A 12519-nucleotide genomic window follows, 5' to 3' on the forward strand; every position below is an offset into this window, starting at 1 on the left:
ATGTAAAATCGCAATCAGGACAGCTAAAAAGGATTATGAGAGACACAGAGTAAAAATAACCAACATTTTTCAGATATATTAACAGTAAAAAGACAAAATCAGAGCACATTGCACACTTAAAAAGACGAGGATGGGAGGATGGTTACAAATGACAGAGGCAACTTACTAAATGCCTTCTTCTCCACAGTTTTTACGCAAGAAAAAGTGTTTACTGACGGCAGCTGTAGTTAGTGACACAACCATAGGTTGGACTTGAGTCTTTTCAACCTCACCTACTATGTAATAGCTTCTGATATAATCACGTGGCTAACAGAGGCCGGAGTCAATGAAACACTTAAACTCAGTCAAGTTAGTTAGTCAGTCATTTATCAATCAACTGTGTTTACTCTTTTTAAATTATGATAACAGAAACTACCCAAATGACCCTGATCAAAAGTTTACATGCACACAAGTTGAAACAAAAGGGGTTTAAATGGCTATTAAAGGCAACCATCCTCACCTGTGATTGGTTTGCTTGTAATTAGTGTGTATAAAAAGGTCAATAAGTTTCTGGACTCCTGACAGACCCTTGCCTCTTTCATCTAGTGCTGCACTGACGTTTCTGGATTCTGAGTCATGGGGAAAGCAAAAGATTTGTCAAAGGATCTGCGGGAAAAGGTAGTTGAGCAGTATAAAAACAGGAAAAGGATATAAAAAGATATTCAACGAATTGAGAATGCCAATCAGCAGTGTTCAAACTCTAATCAAGAAGTGGAAAATGAGGGGTTCTGTTGAAACCAAACCACAGTCAGGTAGACCAACTAAAATTTCAGCCACAGCTGCCAGGAAAATTGCAAAGAAAAACCCACAAACTACGTCAGATGAAATACAGGACTCTGAAAACATGTGGTGTGGCCGTTTCAAGATGCACAATAAGGAGGCACTTCAAGATGTGCTGCATGGTCGAGTCACCAGAAGAAAGCCATTACTATGCAAATGCCACAAAGTATCCTGCTTACAATATGCCAAACAGCACAGAGACAAGCCTCAAACCTTCTGGCACAAAGTAATTTGGAATGATGAGACCAAAATTTAACTTTTTGGCCACAACAATAAACACTACATTTGGAGAGGAGTAAAGGTCTATGATGAAGGGTACACAGTTCCTACTGTGAAACACAGAGGTGGAACACTGATGTTTTGGGGGATGTGTGAGCTACAAAGGCACAGGAAATTTGGTCAAAATTGATGGCAAGATGAATGCAGTGTTATCAAAAAATACTGGAGGATCATTTGCATTCATCAGCCAGGAACCTGCGCATGGGACGTACTTGGACATTCCAAAATGACAATGATCCAAAAACAGAAGGCCAGGTCAACCTGTCATTGGCTACAGCAGAATAAAGTGAAGGTTCAAGAGTGGCCATCACAGTCTCCTGACCTCAATATCATTGAGCTACTCTGGGGAGATCTCAAAACGTGCAGTTCATGCAAGACAACCCAAGAATTTACAGGAACTGGAGGCTTTTTGCCAAGAGGAATGGGCAGCTTTACCATCTAAGATAAAGAGCCTCATCCACAAATACCACTAAAGACTTCAAGCTGTCATTGATGTTAAGGGGGGAAATACACGGTATTAAGAACTGGGGTATGTAACTTTTGATCCAGGTCATTTGGCTAGTTTCTGTTGTCATAATTTAAAAAGTACACAGTTGATTGATAATAAATGGCTTCAGCCAAACACCAACCATGAGTGAAAAATGTTTTTGTGTTCTCATTCACATTCTCTGAAAAGTGGCCAAGAAATCATAAATTCTGCCAGGGTATGTAAACTTATGAACACAACTGTATTCCTGGGAATTCTAGGCCAGTCAGCCTAACATCAATAGCGGAAAAATTATTGGAGGGGATGATTAGGGATTATATCCAAAGTTTTACTGAGAAGAATATCATTATTGGCAATCAGCATGGGTTTACGAGAGGACGTTCCTGCCAGACCAATCTGCTAACATTCTACAAGGAACTGAGCAGCCATCTAGATAGAGGGAGGCCTGTGGATGTGGTGTATCTAGACTCTGCAAAAGCATTTGCTACAGTCCCCCATAAACGCTTAATTTACAAGCGGAGATTTGCATGCTTGGACCACAGTGTTTGTGCTTGGGTAAAAAAAACTGGTTACAGGGACGGCTCCAAAGGGTAGTGATAAATAACATGTACTCAGACTGGTCTGGAGTGGCGAGTGGGGTACCCAAAGGTTCTGTCTTGGGACCAATTCTATAAGCAGAGTAATACATTTTGCAGAGAAAGACCTGAATATAATAGAGTGGGCAGACAAATGGCAAATAGGGTTTAATTTGGAGAAATGTAAAGTAATGCACTTGGGGTCAAAAAACATAAATTAAAAATATTCACTAGGTGGAGAACAGCTGGGAGAAGCGAGGATGGAGAAGGATCTAGGGGTGCGATATGACAGATTGAGAAACAGCATGCAGTGCCAAGCTGCAGCTACCAAAGCAGGCAAAATATTAGCATGCATTTAAAAAAAAAAAAAAGGGATATACTCCAGGGACAAAACTATAATTCTGCCACTTCATAAAACTCTGGTTAGTCCTCATCTGGAATTCTGTCCAGTTCTGGATACCAGCCCTTCGTAGGGATGTGCTGAAGCTAGAGAGTCCAAAGAAGGGCAACGAAACGAATAAGGGTACTGGAGCACCTCAATTACGAGAAATGGCTGCAAACACCAAATTTATTCTCGCTGGAGATGAGATGCTTGAGAGGGGACATGATGGAAATCTACAAATATCTCAATGGGGATCTCAGCATAGGAAATAAACTATTCAGTCCTAGGGAGTGTAAAAAGACTCGGGGATGGATATTTTTTATAGTAAGAGAATACACTAATGCGCAAACCAATAACTGATAAATAGTGAGTACCTGCCAACACAATCTAGATTTTTTTTTTTTTTTAAAGTGTGTAGATTTTAGTTATCAATGGAAAACCTGAGCCTGTGGTGATGCATACAACCCACCTTGATGAAATTACTCATCTAAACTTCACCCCTTCACATCGGAGATACTCCCATTACATCAGTGTTTCCCCTTCATGTCAGAGGCCTCATCACATCAGAGGTCCCTCCATCACATTAGACTCCTTCATGTTAGCATCCCCCCCATGGCAGAGTCCCTCCCATTTCCCAATCACATCAGGGTCCACCATCACTACAGAATTTTCCCATCAGAGCCCCACCCATTACAGTTTACCCATCACACATCCCTGCAAAATGCAAAAAAAACCCCTGGGTAAACTGGGTCAAATGCTTGTAGCCCCCTCCCGAACTCAAACAGCACTCCAGGGTGCCTCAAAACCTTGGCGGCAGACCAACCCAGTTGACAAAGTGCAGGTGGTTGCGGTAACCTCGAAGTATAACTAAACGGAAAACTTTGTTTTGGATGGAGTGGAGAGGGATTAGAGCCCCTGTTAATTTTTATTGCTGTCTGTGCCCCCATTAATGAGATTCAGCCTCTTTGTCCTGTTTACCATGATCATTGAAAGTGAAAGTAAAAAGAGGACCCCAAAAAAGTAATAGATGGGAAATCTTCCAATGGGACACTAGTTCTGGTAAACTGGGGGTCCCCAAGAAATTCCTTTAATTTGCAGAGATTTCTTCTCATTTCCTGTTTGGCTATGGGACAGGAAGTGAAGCAAAATCTCCGCAATGGGACAGAGATGGTGAAAAAAAAAAAAACGGACAGAGGTTATAACTCTCCCTTACCCCATCCAAAATTAAAATGTTTTGCCCATAGTTCTACTTTAATCTCAGTTCCTGTGCTGGGATTAGGAAACATTGGGTTTTCTATATTTGGTGGCGAGCTGGTCAATTTCTGAGGACACACAACAGATGGCAATAGCTTTCACAAAGTTTGGCCTCCCTTGTGCCTTCTGTACCCCAATCTGTGACCATAGAGCAGACAAATTATTGAAGAATTACACAAGGTGGTAAGCCCTCTTCAGAACTAGCACTGCATCTATGAAATGGCCAATAGCCACCTCCAGTGCTGGATATGACAGGAAAAAAACATCTGCACATTCCACCATGTTTTGTTTCCAACAATGCAAGAACAGAAAAATCCCTGTTGATCTTCCAAAAATTTAGTGAGCTCCATCAGTCCTGTTTGAGTTGACTACACAGTGGCACTGAAATTCCAAGTAGTGTTGTCAGCCCTACCAAAGTTCTCCTCTGCAGGACTACAGAACACATACCTCTAAGGTTATGAAGATGAGGCGCAATAACCAAAATGTGCCTAATGCAAAATATTCTTATTTGAATGCAGCCAGGTTTAACATATAGCTTTTTTCCTTTGCCTCTATAGGACTAATGAATGTGGACTAATGAGGCCCCGAAATGTGTTTGTTGCCTCTGTGACTTTTACCCATTAGAATGCCTCTGTTGTAAACTTTGTCTATAAACTTTTCCACAGTGCCTGCAGCTACAGAGGTCAGCCAAGGTTTATTTTATAGCACTTTTACTGCTTGGTGTATCCTGGCCACATTTAATTTAAATTTAAATAAGCATTCTACCCAAAACTGAATTTTAGCTACAGGCTGATTACAGTGAGCAGAAAACCCATACTCGCCTCTTTTGGCCACAACTCTAGTCCGTTCAGCTGGTCTTCCAAGAAATCACGGATGACGTTGATCTTCTGCATTAACAGACTTACAGAGATGGAGACCCTTGTGTCCTCTCCTACTATGGGGTCTTCCAGCCCTGAGACAGAGAACATTACTGACAGGCCAATTACAGTTGGACTAGATGCGAAATGACAGTACTGTGGAAAAAAAAACACCACTATATATATATAGATATATATCTATATATATATATATATAGATATATATCTATCTATATATCTATATATATAGATATATATAGATATATAGATATATAAATAAAATAGATAGAGATAGATAACTGTAGGGCAACAGTGATTATTTTTTTTCTATACTATGCTGCAAAGTCATAGAAATACCATAAAATACCATCATCTCAGTGAAAAATGCTGATCCCTGTCCTCACATTCCAGTGCTCTGTGCTGGCAGAACTCACTAAGACCCCTTTTCACACATAGTCGCTTTTCAGGTGCTTTCACGCTAAAAATAAGCGCCTGAAAAGCTCACAAAAACTTATTTCCATTAAAATCAAAAAATGCTTTCACACTGGGGCAGTGCGCTGGCAGGGTGGTGAAAAAACGCCCCCTCCATTGAAATGAATGGAAAGCTCTTCAAAAGCTCTTCAAATGCGCTCACTGTTTTATTGGCAGTTTACAAGTGCCTTAGTGTGAAAGGGGCCTTACAGTTACACCTCTCATCACAAGTGTCCTCAAACAGACCTATATTGTGGCGGAAGAGAGATGTGTCAGATCATTCCTTAATGAATGCTGATTACTGCATGAACCGGTCTCTCTAGTGCAGGTGTGTCAACCTGGTGGCCCTCCAGCTGTTGTGAAACTACAAATCCCATGAGGCATCGCAGGACTGACAGTTAGGCTGGGTTAACACTATACTACATGACAGTAGTACGGCTTTCATCCTACTTTGCTCTGTGACATCAGTCCTACTTTGGTCCTACATTGGTCCTACATCCATACGACTTTCATGAACAGGATACTACTTTGATCCAACTTTTCAGATAGTACACTTCACCTTTGACCAATCAAAACTAACACACAATGGGAGGGGCTACAGCAGGGGGCAGGAAATAACACAATGTCGGATGCCAAAGTCGGATGGTTAGGACAAGGATCCGACTTTGATCCTACTTAAGTGATAGTCAATGGGCTGAAGTAGGATCAAAGTAGGACCAAAGTAGCACAGGGAGCATTTTCAAAGTCGGACTGACTTGTGTCGGACCAGTTAAGACGGCTCCCATAGAGAAACATTGATTTTCACACGTCATGCGACATGAGCTCCCAATGTCGGAGCGTTTGTCGGACCAGTGTGAAGCCAGCCTAAGGCTGGGTTCACACTATACTACACAACAGTAGTACGACCTTCATCCTACTTTGCTCTGCGACATCAGTCCTACATTGGTCCTACATTGATCCTACATTGGTCCTACATCCATCCGACTTTCATGAACAGGATACTACTTTGATCCGACTTTTCAGATAGTACACTTGTCCTTTGACCAATCAAAACTAACACACTGAATTTCACACGTCATGCGACATGAGCTCCCAATGTCGGAGCGTTTGTCGGACCAGTGTGGACCCAGCCTTACAAACATGACTCCCACAGGCAGAGGCACGATGGGACTTGTAGTTTCACAACAGCTGGAGGACCATAAGTTTGAGACCCCTGCTCTAGTGCCTAACAGTCTGTAATTTTGTCTACCTGCACAACCGCCACAGAAAGACTAAAAATGGAGATGGTTAATGCAATGTTCATCTGATTGCATGTTTACTTTGTTACTTCAATTGGGCTTGGCATTCGACAGATGAACAAGGGGTGGGGCTCAGCACCAGGAAAGGAAAGGGCTTTATCCTAGTTAGGACAGAGGGGGCTTAAATTGTAGATTATCAACTGTTTTTAAAGTAAAAATACCTGTGTTAACATTTTAGACTACACCCTGTTCACCTTCAGTCGGTTTATAAAGGCAGCAAACAGCTACTGTATAAGATTTTGAAGCAACTGTTGACCATCATTCTTTGCAAACTAAAAAAATAAAAAAATGCAACGAAAGTGCCATTACGAACAAAAAATGCTTATTGCGCATGCATTCCAACATGGCCACTATGAGTTCCAATAGTTTTCCCAATCTGACAGAACAGGAAGGCTGCAGCGGACATCTTGTTACACCCAGGCAAGTCTTGAATGTCACACTTATTTTAGCAGTAAACTCACCTTATATAGTGAAATGCAGTATTTTTAAATCTGTGACACTGTTTTGATGTTGAATTTAAAAAGCAGTCACAAGCCTGCAGTCAGAAGGTTGCGATGGCCATCTTGGTACACCCTGCACAGCACCAAACTGATAGTCATAAGGCAGCGAGGGACATTTTGACACTCGGTCACAGTGAAATAGTAAATTTTAGTATAAAATGGGAGTTTATTGCTAAAATAAGTGGGGCATTCAACACTTGACTGGGTGTAACAAAATGTCCGCTGCTGCCTTCATGTTCTGTCAGATTAGGAAGCCTATTGGAATGCATAGTGGCCATGTTGGAATGCATGGTGCATGGGCAGAAAGCGTTTTTGGTCGGAATGTCACTTCCGTTACATTTTCATGGGCAACGTTATTCTGATAGAACATCGGCTTTAGGTGTCCTTTATTAAACTGAACAGCGGTGATCCAGAGGATTGCCGCTGATCTCAGTTCATGAATGGTTTATGAAACAGATGATCGGGGGAGAACATGTTCTCCGCTGATCATCTCTGCACACAGAGAAGCTGTAACTGACTGACACAGAAATGGCCAGCTTATGAAGGTCCGATCTCAGCACTTCACTGGCGATCTGTGTCAGAATTCCCCCGCTCAGAGGTGGTGAATCGGGGAAGGAAGAGAGAATCCCGGGGAACCGAGGGGGAGGAAGAAGATTATGGACTTCTTTATTCTTCGATCAGACCCCCCCACATCCAGTAAAGCCATGTCTGTCCCCTCCCTTATCACTACTGTTAGTGGGGGAGGGAGCTTTTCAAGCAGGAAGAGAATCTTCTATGGCAGAAAAGAAAAAAAAAGAAAAACCGCACACCAACAAATAAAGTCCCACCTTTACAATCTGATCAGCACATGGGGTATGAATGAAGTAAGCTAAATATTGTAAATGCCCTCTTTACTAGCAATCTTATTTCTCACCTTGTCCCAATCTTGTACAGACTCTATTTGCTTTGGTAGGCACTCCACCATCCCCAGCGCTAGCTCACGAACAGCATTGGCAATCACCTCCTGGTAGACCACAGCCAAATTCCTAAACTCCCGAGAGATCTTAGAATAAGAAGGAGAACAAAGTAATGAAATGCAATCAGAAAGATTTGTTTGTACTGGTCAAAAATGTTTTGTTCTAATGCTTAATGGGAAGCACATTACTACCATGGGGTGTGTGGGCTGCCTATAGAAGGCTAGGCACTAAGAAAAGTTGCTCTTAAACTAAAGCATGTGCCAAACAAGGCCCTTCAGGCCATTTCAGGTGGCCCTCACGTAAGGGGGGTGCTTTGTCATACAAGGGAGAGTGGGGGACTGTTGACTTCTAATGGAGGTCGGGGTAGTTCAGGACATTATGAGAATATTACAATTCTATGCCAGTTGAAAACGGAGGGTTGCACACTGCTGGTATCATCTACAAGGAACTTTATTGGAGGCAGCTCAGAGAGAACACCATGGCATAACCATTTTCTGTCTGAGAAGTCCCCAATAAAGTTTTTGTGGATGAAACCAGCAGCGTGCAACCTTCCTTTTCAGACTTGCATCATCCGCTACAGCTCTGTGCTGGTTCAGTAATAATCGAATGCATAGGCAATTTTTTAATAAGATCAAGAGTAGGTACATTTATATGGTCTCACAGATACATCCGGCCCTTTGAGGGCAACCATATTGCTGATGCGGCCACGATAAAGTGGAGCTTGACACCCTTGTTCTAAAGCCTTGTAGTGTCACCCTTGTTTTAAAGCCTTGTATTATGAATGTTCCAAAATTATATTTTGTACCTAGAGAAGTTAAATTTATTTTTATTATTATGCAGACCAACTGCTTTGTAATATCTTTGCAGTAATCCATGGACCATCAATGTGAGGGGGCAATACACAATCTTAAGAGGACACCTCACCACGGACCTTCAATTTAAAGGAGGCACTATACCACTGACTGCTAACATAAGTGGGTGCTTCCCCCACTGACTACCAAATTTAAAGGGGCATGTATCCACTGGCTATGAAAGTATGGGGGGGCACTTCGCTAGCCACCAATGTGAAAGAGCCCTACCAACCACCAATGTAAGAGGGGGGGGGGTCCTCCTGCACTGACCACCAATGTAAAAAGGTGCAATTCTCCATAGACCGCCTATGTAGGGGGAACACTACACTGCCTACCAAAAGTAGAGGAGCACTTGACAACTAATGACCAAGGTAAGCTGGCTCTACAGGGACCACCAACTACCAATGTAAGTAGGCACTTCACTACTAGTCATTTACGTAAGGGAGCCCTACACTGACCAAAAATCTAAGGGTGTACTTCACGTCTAAGAGCGAATAGTATATACTTTACTGCATTAATGTACTAAATAGCCCAATAATGATGCTTTGAAAAAAAACAAACAGTGGCTGCATGGTAATAGAATTCACATAAATGAGTCTCTAACTTGACTCACTGTTGGGAAATCCTCGAGAACTATGCGATTCTTCTGCTTGCTGTCCATGAACCTCCAGTCAGGCTGGTACAGGAAGTTGTGGAAATTTGTCAGAATGGGGATCTTGGTCTTCAGACTGATAGTCGGGTCATCCTCCACAGTGTCTACAGCCCTTATAACCAGATAGAAGATACAGGCTGCATGCCTGAGGAGTACAGACAGAGGACCCATATACACCAAACAGGCATAAAATTATGACAATGAATCTATAAAAACTGCGCATTGAGGAAAAAAAAAAACCCACACAACACTAAATTATTATTATTATTAATTTATACGGTGACAACAGTTTACGCATCGCTTTAGAATATAAAAGGGAGACAATACAGTTATAAAACAATAAAATACAAGAGGATTAAGAGGGCCCTGCTCAGAAGAGCTTACAATCTAATAGGGTGGGGCAGGTGGTACAAAAGGTTGTAACTGTGGGGAATGAGCTGATGGAAGTGGTAAAAGATTAGTTGGAGACGTGATAGGCTTTCCTGAAGAGACGAGTTTTCAGGGATCGCCTAAAGGTAGCACGAGTAGGGGATAGCCGGACAGGTGGAGGTAGCGAGTTCCAGAGGATGGGAGAGGCTCTGGAGAAATCCTGGAGATGAGCATGGGAGGAGGAGACGAGAGAGCTTGAGAGTAGGAGGTCTCGAGAAGAGCGGAGAGGATGATTTGGGTGATATTTGGAGACAAGACTGGTGATGTAGCTCGGGGCAGAGTTGTGAATGGCTTTGAATGTTGTGGTTAATATTTTTAATTGAATTCGCTGGGTGATTGGGAGCCAGTGTAGGGATTGCAGGAGAGGGTTGGCAGACACTGAGCAGTTGATAAGGTGTATAAGGTAAAAAGGGGCAAATTTTAGATGTTATGCCGCGTACACACGGTCGGACTTTCCGGCATACTTGGTCCGGCGGACCAGAGTGTGCCGGACAATCCGCCCGTGTGTAGGCACCGGCGGACTTTTCCGGCGGACTTTTTCCCAAAAGCCCGCCGGACCTAGATTTGAAGAAAGTTCTAAATCTTTCCGCCGGACTCAGTTTCGGGCGGAAAGTCCGCTCGTGTGTGTGCTGGTCCGACGGAAAGCCCGCTCGTGTGTAGGCTGGTCCGACGGACCAGATACAACACGAGGGCAGGGTATTGCATCTCACGCTCGCTGCAATAGGAAAAACAAATTTTCCTATTGCGGCGAGCGCGGGGCATACCAGGCCCTTAGGTCTGGTATGGATTATAAAGGGAAGCCCCTACGCCGAAAAAAACGGCGTGGGGTCCCCCCTAAAATCCATACCAGACCCCGATCCGAGCACGCAGCCTGGCCGGTCAGGAAAGGGGGTGGGGACGAGCGAGCGCCCCCCCCCCCTCCTGAACCGTACCAGGCCGCATGCCCTCAACATGGGGGTGGGTGCTTTGGGGGAGGGGGGCGCCCTGCGCCCCCCCCCCCAAAGCACCTTGTCCCCATGTTGATGAGGACAAGGGCCTCTTCCCGACAACCCTGGCCGTTGGTTGTCGGGGTCTGCGGGCGGGGGCTTATCGGAATCTGGGAGCCCCCTTTAATAAGGGGGCCCCCAGATCCCGGCCCCCCACCCTATGTAAATGAGTATGGGGTACATGGTACCCCTACCCATTTACCTAGGAAAAAAGTGTAAGTAATAAAACACACTACACAGGTTTTTAAAATATTTTATTAAACAGCTCCGGGGGGGGGATCTTCCTCCGGCTTCGGGGGTCTTCTTCCGGCTTCGGGGGTCCCTCCGCTTCATCTTCTCCCGGCGTCCGGTTGGTTCTTCTCCGCTCTCTTCTCCCGGTGTTCCTGTTCTTCGGCCGGCTCCTCTGCTGTCTTCAAGTAGCTCTCTTGCCAGCAGAGGTCCGGACTTCTGGGCTTCTGGGCTTCTGGGCTTCTCTTCCCCAGATGTTGACACGACGCTCTCTCCTGCTGGACTGCTCTCCGAGGGCTGCGTTGTGACTTATATAGGTGGAGACCCCGCCCCCTTTTGATGTCACAGTCCCTGGGCATGCTGGGACTGTGACGTTTTAGGGGGCGTGGTCACTGGGTGATGTTGACCACGCCCCCTAAAACGTCACAGTCCCAGCATGCCCAGGGACTGTGACATCAAAAGGGGGCGGGGTCTCCGCCTATATAAGTCACAACGCAGCCCTCGGAGAGCAGTCCAGCCAGAGAGAGCGTCGTGTCAACATCTGGAGAAGAGAAGAAGCCCAGAAGCCCAGAAGCCCAGAAGTCCGGACCTCTGCTGGCAAGAGAGCTACCTGAAGACAGCAGAGGAGCCGGCCGAAGAACTGGAACACCGGGAGAAGAACCAACCGGACGCCGGGAGAAGATGAAGCGGAGGGACCCCCGAAGCCGGAAGAAGACCCCCGAAGCCGGAGGAAGATCCCCCCCCCGGAGCTGTTTAATAAAATATTTTAAAAACCTGTGTAGTGTGTTTTATTACTTACACTTTTTTCCTAGGTAAATGGGTAGGGGTACCATGTACCCCATACTCATTTACATAGGGTGGGGGGCCGGGATCTGGGGGCCCCCTTATTAAAGGGGGCTCCCAGATTCCGATAAGCCCCCGCCCGCAGACCCCGACAACCAACGGCCAGGGTTGTCGGGAAGAGGCCCTTGTCCTCATCAACATGGGGACAAGGTGCTTTGGGGGGGGGGGCGCAGGGCGCCCCCCTCCCCCAAAGCACCCACCCCCATGTTGAGGGCATGCGGCCTGGTACGGTTCAGGAGGGGGGGGGGGCGCTCGCTCGTCCCCACCCCCTTTCCTGACCAGCCAGGCTGCGTGCTCGGATCGGGGTCTGGTATGGATTTTAGGGGGACCCCACGCCGTTTTTTCGGCGTAGCGGGGTTCCCCTTTATAATCCATACCAGACCTAAGGGCCTGGTATGCCCCGCGACGGGGCTAGTAAGGTGTCAATCTCGCCGATAAAAGCGGCAAGATTGACATCCTTTTCTAGTCCCGTCGCACCTGAGTCACGTTCAAAATGAACGGACTTGTCCGTGTGTGGGCAAGTCCGTTCATTCTGAAAGTCCGCCGGAACTCCGGCGAAAGTCCGTCGGAAAGACGGGCGGACTTAGCCCGCCGGAAAGTCCCGGCGTGTGTGGGCAAGTCCGTCCGTTTTAAAGTCCGGCGCACCTGGCGG

At 45.3% G+C, this 12519-nt stretch overlaps 1 protein-coding gene across 1 annotated transcript in view; it reads right to left on the reverse strand.

The window, feature by feature from the left end:
• LOC141141362 (squalene synthase-like) overlaps positions 1-12519 on the reverse strand; it is a 77305-nt gene that overhangs the window by 21080 nt on the left and 43706 nt on the right. Inside the window, exons 3-5 of the mRNA XM_073629026.1 lie at positions 9343-9526; positions 7836-7964; positions 4618-4809 (exon numbers count right to left, since the gene is read on the reverse strand). Of these exons, the coding sequence (XP_073485127.1) occupies positions 4618-4809; positions 7836-7964; positions 9343-9526 (505 nt within the window). The remainder of the gene's footprint in view (positions 1-4617; positions 4810-7835; positions 7965-9342; positions 9527-12519) is intronic.

This window comes from Aquarana catesbeiana, linkage group LG04 (assembly GCF_042186555.1).
Source record: "Aquarana catesbeiana isolate 2022-GZ linkage group LG04, ASM4218655v1, whole genome shotgun sequence".
Taxonomy (NCBI): domain Eukaryota; kingdom Metazoa; phylum Chordata; class Amphibia; order Anura; family Ranidae; genus Aquarana; species Aquarana catesbeiana.